Genomic DNA, 8,295 nt, shown 5'->3' with positions numbered 1-8,295 from the left:
CTCGTTACTAATATTAAATGGTGCTCCAACCAATCAGCTCCTACCTGTCATGTGTTTGAAAAATGACAGGAGCTGATTGGTTGGAGCACCATCTCAGATTAGTGACGAATGATAACAAGGATATTACCCATTTATAAATTTGGGCCTGAGAGTAAAAACGGAGGAACAAAGGATACTGTAAAATTAGACTTGCCAAAAATGCTACATACAAATTGTCAGAAAATAAGTATACAGTTTGTTTATTCTAAAAAAAAAAAACATTCCTAGGTTGAGGTACTTGCTATTTACAAACAGAAATAATGTGTTCTGGGGTGCGTTTAATGATTCTTTTTTTCCTCTAAGAATATAAAATATTGGTTAACCACTTGGCGTGAGGATGCTCACTGCAGGGCAGTCCTTAAATCCCCAGTGTGGACAAATACTGAGATAACGGCTCCAGTAAAGACAGATCTCTCTGACAACTCAGCAGCTATGTTACTATTAATGTGCAGCATGGAATGAAATGTCAATGTTTTTTAAGCCTGTTTGTTTATCAAGGCCCTTTCTAATAGAACTAAAGCACATAATTCAGAATACGGTTGTGAATGGCAAATAATTGACATGGTGTGGCCATTAGGAGTGGGGAGTGAGTGGGGTCGCCCACGTTTTTTGGTAATGCTGAGGCTAGAGTCTGCATCTTCTGATGCAGATTTCCTGGCTCTGGCTGATCATTTCTGTTGCCCATTCTGAGATGGGCGATGACTGCAGCCACCGTTACCGATGGTCAAGATGGTGATCTGATGCTGCATCTTCGGACGCACCACTCAGATCTGCGATGCTGTCAGCTGCGTCTTTTGTCCTCAGATGCCTTTTGCAGTATTAGATCATTTTCTCATTGTTGCTTCATCCAAAGACTCAGGAACAATGTAAATAGTGTACAACTCCCAATCAGGTCCGTAGCTTACTTGCCGACTTTGGCAAGTCTGAATCCAGGACAGGAAGAGGCAGGTGGGTGGGACAAAGGTGGAGCATCACTATACGTACCATCCCAGCTTTGTGCGGGCGGAATGGGGCAGAGCAGCCCAGATCATGTCATCGTGGACCCGCTCCAGGTGAGAATTCGTCATTATTAATGTAACAGAAAAATGATTATATAGTAACCTGGGCAATGATATAGATGATGAATAGGACCCTAGGTCTTATTGTTTACCGATTGCATGATATGCATTATCATATATCTTTTTAATGAAATAATACATTTCTAATCAAATTCACTTCCAGTATTGTATAAGCCTTTTGTTAAGCACCCAGGTTACTATATAATCATTTTTCTGTTACCTTAATTCAGGGGAAAGGGAACCCCTAATAGTGACCATAGGCAGCTCAACTAAGGAGCCCACCAATATTTGTCATTATTAATGTCTTTTTAACAATAGGGCCGACAGTATGTCTGAGATTTGGCCACTTTACCAGGAGCCTGGAGTGACTCTCCCAAATTCGGGGGTCTCCTGAAACATCCAGGAGAGTGTGCAAGTACAGTATGGCCCATAGTGTATAGTAGCCTGGACTACAGTGATTTTCTTTTTTACAGAGCTAAATCCAGCATTCATTGATCCTTAAACCTCATACTCTGATAAATATTGTATGCTGTTATAAGTGCCTACAAAAACAGTGAGTGGGGATGGGGTGGACTAATAGAGAGCACTGAATTGTAGGAGGGTTGTAGTTAGGGAGGTAGTTAATTTGTCAACATTCAGAATGTCAATAGTGCAAAGCTAATGTCAACCAGAGAAAGCCAACACAGGAGTAATGTTATTTCAAGCATTACAACCATCATGTTATAATGCTGTAATGCCGACATGGGTAAAATGTAGTTATATAACCCTGTAGTAATAATAACAATTACTTCTACACTGACACTTTCATTGGGCACAGATTAATAAGGAATGCACGATCTTAGTAGTTAACATACTTTGGGGCACCATCTTTAAGTCTATACACAGGGAGGGATGTATCAAGCCTTGGAGAGAGATAAAGTGGAGTAGTTTCCCAAACCAGAGGGTTCCCCCGCATCCGCAGTAGCCCCGGCTACACCACCGACACATCGCAGGGACGGGCTCCTTTCAGAGCCAATATCCCTATGGGTGCTGGATAATACATTCCAGCGCTATGATTGCATCTTGCAATGCGATCATGGGTGTAATATCATGCCCAGATCGCATTGCAAATGCTATCATTAATAAATGGGTCCCTAAGGGTCCTATTCATCACTACATAATTATTACTAGTGATAATTATGTTTTAATCTCGCTGCAAGTTTAAAAAACCTTTGAGAGGCATTCACCATGCTTCATTAACAAAAGCATCACTTCTGAAAAGCTGCTCTCTTTTCGGTGCAGCTTTTCGGAATTGTGATACTGTTCCCCCTACAACTGAGTTGTCCATAAGGATTTCCTCACACTGCATCCGTACATAATTTCCACGTCCCCATACTAAAGTCACTCAAAATTACCAGGGGAGAATCGTAACTAGGAGATATCAGTGATACCTACTGCGTTACATGCTTAATGCATGGCCCTGAACCTTCATTTTAATAAAGTAGGGGAAAATGTTAATTTAGGGATGATGAATAGACCTCTAAAACCCTCACAAAGGAGCCTGATCATCATGACGTTTTGAACTCGCTGCAAGGGATACTTAAGTATCCAACTCGCAGCAGGGGAAAAGTGACACCGGAGCAATTCATCATTGCTCTGGTGAGGGGACAACTACTCCGAAAAGCAGTTGTCGCCGTGGTTAGTATCGCAGCTACTTCTGTAGCTGTGTACTTACCTGCTCCTCCTCGTCCCGGCTACGCTTACGTGACCTCGGGTCACGCATGTACAAAGCCGACGGGGAGCTGGTGAGGAGGCGGCAGAGGGATCCTTCTTTGCATCTCGGGATCCGAGAATCTGAGAACAAGCGCCGTCTGAATATGCCGCTTGTTCTCGGCAGCAAAGTCCAAAAACTGTTAGTTTTCGGAGTTTGCTGAATACCAAAGGGGGCCTGTCGGACTCCTCATGATTAATGGCCTGGTAACTTAAATATGCGGAAACTAGCGTTTCCGCATGGTTACCGAGCCATTTAACGTTCTTCAACATTAATATTAGAAGGTTTGTTAATAAGTGTCATCCAGTAACGTTATCAGCATTGTCCTTTCCCATCAAAATTGTGTATGTTGTTAATAGGGCGACGGCTTTCTTTTCTTTCCAGCAAAACAGGATAGCCAGGTGCAGATCAACATAGCGACTGCTGCTCCACCTCCCGTGCAGTAATAGGCCCAGCCAAGCTTGCAGGTTCCTAACAGAAAAAAGGAGGAAGTAAATGTTACTTTCTTGTTGAGAACATTAGTTCACTAATAGCACAGACTATGGGGGAGATACAGTGCTGGACGGAATTGCAAAGCTGCACGCAAGCAGCATTGCAATTCCGTCCTTGCAAACATGAAAATGCAACAGGAGGTGTATGACACCCCCTGCTGCATTTGCGATCCCAGCACCGAGGCCGCAGGCAGGGATAATGTCGCAATGGTGGTCAGCTTACTCCGGCTAGCGGGCTTGCGAGGGCAGGAAACTGCGTCCATGGATGCAGCCTCTTGCCTTGCCACTCCTGGACATGCCCCTGTTTCACGGAAACGTTGGCTGCCACTGCATCGGCCCTTTAAATGCCTCTGCCTGTCACAATAGGTAGAGACAATGAAGGGGCTGCGTGCAATTACGCAGAACCCGTTCTGCACATTCGCAGAATGGGTCCTGCGCATGCGGGAAACTGCATTCGTGCAATGCTGAATCAGCCCCTATGATACTATATGGAGCAGGTCAGGCTAGTTGTAATTGCTGCTTACATGCTGAAAAACATTGGTGTGTTATCTACAAAAAGATTGCCTTGTCACTGCTGGTATTCTCTGTGCAGCAACAGCACAAGGTCAGCTGACCAATGATGTACTACAAGATGAACAAAGAGCATGAAGATGAACCAATTTAAACATATTTAGCTAGGTGTCTATATTTTCTGGATAAAGGTTGGGTACTGCAGGGGCTGCAGGTGGTAAGCAGGGATGGACTGGGGCTATACATCAGCCCTGGCAGTCCGCCCTGTGCGCGCTCACAAAGGGGGCGTGGTTTAGCTTCGAGGGGGGGGCGTACCACGAATCACTGGGGCTTGGCCTCGCGGCACGCCCCCCTCTCTTCCCGGCCCATTGCTGTCACCCCTTCCCTCCCCCTGACTGCATATCAGGTATCGGGCGGCGTTGGGTGGAGGGCACGGGTGCTTCCGCCCTCCTCATACCGGCCCTGACACCATCGGCCCTTTTGGCAAATGCCAGAAGTGCCCGATGGCCAGTCCAGCCCTGGTGATAAGTACCAGTAACTTAAAGAATAATAGATCACAAACACTGGAAGTAACTTGGTCATTGACTGGCTTGAAACTGTTATATTAATACCTTTGGTTGTCATTGAAAATAAATGATATATTCCTACTTGTTATATTTATTACATAGTAATATATTGGTATGCTCGGAGCCTCTGGTGGCATGTAGTATTCATTGGCATACAATAGAAGGGCAGGCTACTGCTTCAAAGGAAGGGTGGCATGGTTATAGGCAAATGGTGCTAATGATGTACCTAGTGACAGGTTTGTCTAAATGAATCATGCTCTATCTATAGGTATGTTGGAAAATGTATTAGTTATGACACCTTGGGCCTGATGCAGAGATGCACACAATGCCGACGTTCCCGAAGTTGAACATTTTTAAAAACTTCTACAGTGCATACATTACACAGAGTGTACACACAAAGGCACCGTCGTGATTGGGACAGACGGTATCACAAATGTCATAGAAAAGTAATGGGCATTCCTGGCTGGTGACTGGGAGGTGGCTAGAAATTATTGCAAAAGTTGTCATTTAGGTTGGCTTGTGTTGGGAGTGTCGCAGACATGTCAATGCAAGCAGACTGTGTTCCCAGACACACAGCCACAGGTGTAGGAGGCTATGGTCAGATGGAGAAACTGCACCTGACATAGGGCTTGTCCAAGATTCGTTTGTGCAATCGATGGTGGCGTGTAAGGATGCTCCCAGGCTCGGACTGGGCTGGGGAGGGCCAGCCAAGGTCACCGGTGACGATTTCTAGTGCAGCTGCTTGCCAAGCAGTCATCAGAGGCTGTTGCCCGATCTGGCAGTGACTGCTGGTGGCAGGCAGGGAGTTCCATCTGCAGCACTGACTCCATTTTCAGGAATCAGGAATGCCGGTGACGTCATGCACTGTCAGTGGGGAGAGGAGGCTGGAGCCCAGGCTGCAGCAGGAGCACAGTAAAAACTGAGACACAACAAGTCCTTCTCGTGGAGGAAAGGAAAAGGAGGTGGATCCAGGGAGCCTCAGCTGCACCCAGCATCCTTTGCCCTCTCCCCAGCAGAGCATAGCAGGTACCCACAACCTTCTAACTGCCACTACAACTAGCTGCATGACATCATGGGGGAGAGCTGCACACTGATTTGCTGTGATCAGTGTAGTGTCAGCCTGGCTGAGATGCTGTCAAACGTGGGTGATTGTGACATCACCCATCAAACATGTTACTTATGTACAGACCCCTTCCCCCATCATTACCCCATGTCACCTCCATAGTCACCAATACCTCTCTACATTAGCCCCCGACCCCTCCTTACTCACCAAAACCACTCTGTACTACCCCTCTGACTCTTTCATACTGACTATTACCGCTCTGCACTAACCCCCTGGCCCCTCCATTCTCACCATTACCTCTCTGCACTACCCCTTGACCCCTTACCAGTGGCGTATCTATAATGTGCAGGGGGCCCCGCACTGCACATCCTGCACCCATATTATTTTAAATTCACCTGTCCGTGGTTCCGCGTTGGGTGTCAGCGCTGCTCAGAACACCGGTGTTCTGCGTATGCGCAGTAGCGGGCATACTCTAGTGCCCGGAGTCTACTAATGCTCTGGTGGCTGGCCAGCCACGTCAGTCATCTGCCGTCCACAGGTTAGAGAGAAGGGGCCTCGCACGGGGTGCCTGCTCACCATTACCGCTCCACTGACTTATTCACCACTACCTCTCTGCACTACCCCTCTGACCTTTTCACATGTATTCCTACCTCTCTGCTCTACCTCCTTGACCTCTCCATATCAACCACTACCTCTCTGCTCTACCTTACAGACTCATCCATAACCACCACTACCTCTCTACTCTACCCCGACCCCTCCATGCTTGCCGATACCACTCTGCACTACCCCACTGACCCCTCCATTCTTACCACTACTTCTCTGCTCTACCCCCTGACCCCGCCATACTCGCTGATACCACTCTGCACTACCCCCTGACCCCTTACTCACCATTACTGGCACTGTCCCTTCTGCATTCAAACATGCCCCCCCATTGTTAGAAAACCTACCCTTGATCCTAACATACTTTCCAACTATCGACCCATCTCTCTTCTCCCTTTTGTTTCCAAATTTCTTGAGCGTATTGCCTTACCACCTTTCTTTCCTCCCACTCCCTCAACTCATTTCAATCTGGCTTCCGTTCTCTCCACTCCACTGAAACTGCCCTCACGAAGTCAGCAACGGCGTTCTTGCTGCCAAATCCAAGGGCCACTACTCTCTGCTCATTCTCCTTGACCTCTCTGCTGCATTTCACACTGTAGACCAGCCTCTCCTCCTGCAAATCCTTTACTCTCTTGGTTTACGTGGCACTGCCACTCCTGGCTTTCCTCCTACCTCTCTGATCATTCCTTCTCTGTGTCCTCTCATGACTCCTCCTCCCCTCCACTTCCACTAACAGTAGGAGTTCCCCAAGGTTCTGTTCTTGGACCCCTCCTTTTCTCCCTATATACGTCCTCTTTAGGTGAACTCATTAACTCCTTTGACCTCCAATATCATCTCTATGCTGATGACACTCAAATTTACCTTTCCACCCCTGAGCTCTCCCCCTCGCTCCTTACCTGTATCTCCAACTGTCTCTCTGCTGTGTCTTCATGGATGTCCCAGCACTTTCTTAAACTTAACATGTCTAAGACTGAGCTGATCATCTTCCCACCCTCTTCCACTACATCACTTCCCACAATTTAATTATCCATTGATGGCACAACTATCTCCTCTAGCCCCAAAGTGCACTGCCTTGTGTCATCCTAGACTCCTCCCTCTCCTTTAAACCACACATTCACCACCTCTCGCAGTTCTGCCATTTCCACCTAAAAAATATCTCCAGGATTAGACCTTTCCTCACCCAGGATGCCACTAAAACCCTCATCCACTCACTGGTCATCTCCAGATTGGACTACTGTAACCTTCTCCTAGCTGGCCTCCCAGTCTCTCACCTCTCTCCACTACAATCAGTTCTTAATGCTGCTGCTCGGCTCATCTTCCTCTCCAGACGTTCTACATCTGCTTCCCCTCTCCTTCAAGCCCTACACTGGCTCCCCTTCCCCTTCAGATGCCAATTCAAGGTTCTTACACTCACCTTCAAAGCCATCACCAAATCCTCTCCCGCATACATTTCTGACCTTCTCTCCCTTCACACTCCCGCCCGTCCACTTCGCTCAACAAATGCATGCCGCCTCTCTTGCCAAGTGATTACTTCCTTCCACTCCCACATCCAAGATTTTGCCCGTGCTGCTCCCTACCTTTGGAATGCTCTCCCTCTCTCCATCAGACTCTCCACCTCTCTACAAATCTTCAAACGGGCTCTCAAGACCCATTACTTCATCAAGGCCTTCCAGCACTCATCCTAACCCACCTCATGCTCTTTCCTTTCTATCTTCCACTTCTGTATCACACCTGTCTGTCTGCCCCTCCCCTTTAGTATGTAAGCTCTCACGAGCAGGGACCTCCTCCCTCATGTGCTTCTCATTACATTTTCTTCTACTCTCTACTCCCCATAAGGGCACCTAACACGTGACTGCCAACTCCCGGCTGCTTATTGTGAGTGCTTTAATCGCTATTGCAGCAATGTATATAATTCGTGCCCTTGTCCTGCACTGTAATGTACTGTAAGTTACTTGTTTCTTGTTCACCTATTAGTTCCATGTACTATGTAAGGCGCTGCAGAACACTTGTGGTGCCATATAAAGGATAATAATAATAATAATTACCGCTGCAGTGACTTTTCCTTACTCACCACTACCTCTCTGCACTACCCCTCTGACCTCTTCACATGTATTCCTACTTCTCTGCTCTACCTCCCTGATCTCTCAGTATCAACCACTACCTCTCTGCTCTACCCCCTGACCCCTCCATACTCGCCGATACCACTATGTACTACCCC

The 8,295-nt window shown here is 47.1% G+C and overlaps 1 protein-coding gene across 1 annotated transcript in view; it reads right to left on the bottom strand.

Moving 5' to 3' along the window:
- Nucleotides 1-268: 268 nt before the first annotated feature.
- Nucleotides 269-8,295, bottom strand: part of LHFPL1 (LHFPL tetraspan subfamily member 1) — a 44,507-nt gene continuing 36,480 nt past the window's right edge. Inside the window, exon 6 of the mRNA XM_088482911.1 lies at nt 269-3,318. Coding sequence (XP_088339037.1) covers nt 3,200-3,318 — 119 coding nt within the window. The 3' untranslated portion in view covers nt 269-3,199. The remainder of the gene's footprint in view (nt 3,319-8,295) is intronic.

Source organism: Taudactylus pleione, unplaced genomic scaffold, assembly GCF_031769625.1.
Source record: "Taudactylus pleione unplaced genomic scaffold, aTauple2 ptg000296l, whole genome shotgun sequence".
Lineage (NCBI taxonomy): Eukaryota > Metazoa > Chordata > Amphibia > Anura > Myobatrachidae > Taudactylus > Taudactylus pleione.
Note: the sequence above shows the minus strand (reverse complement) of the source record. Positions and strands in the feature narration are given on the sequence as shown.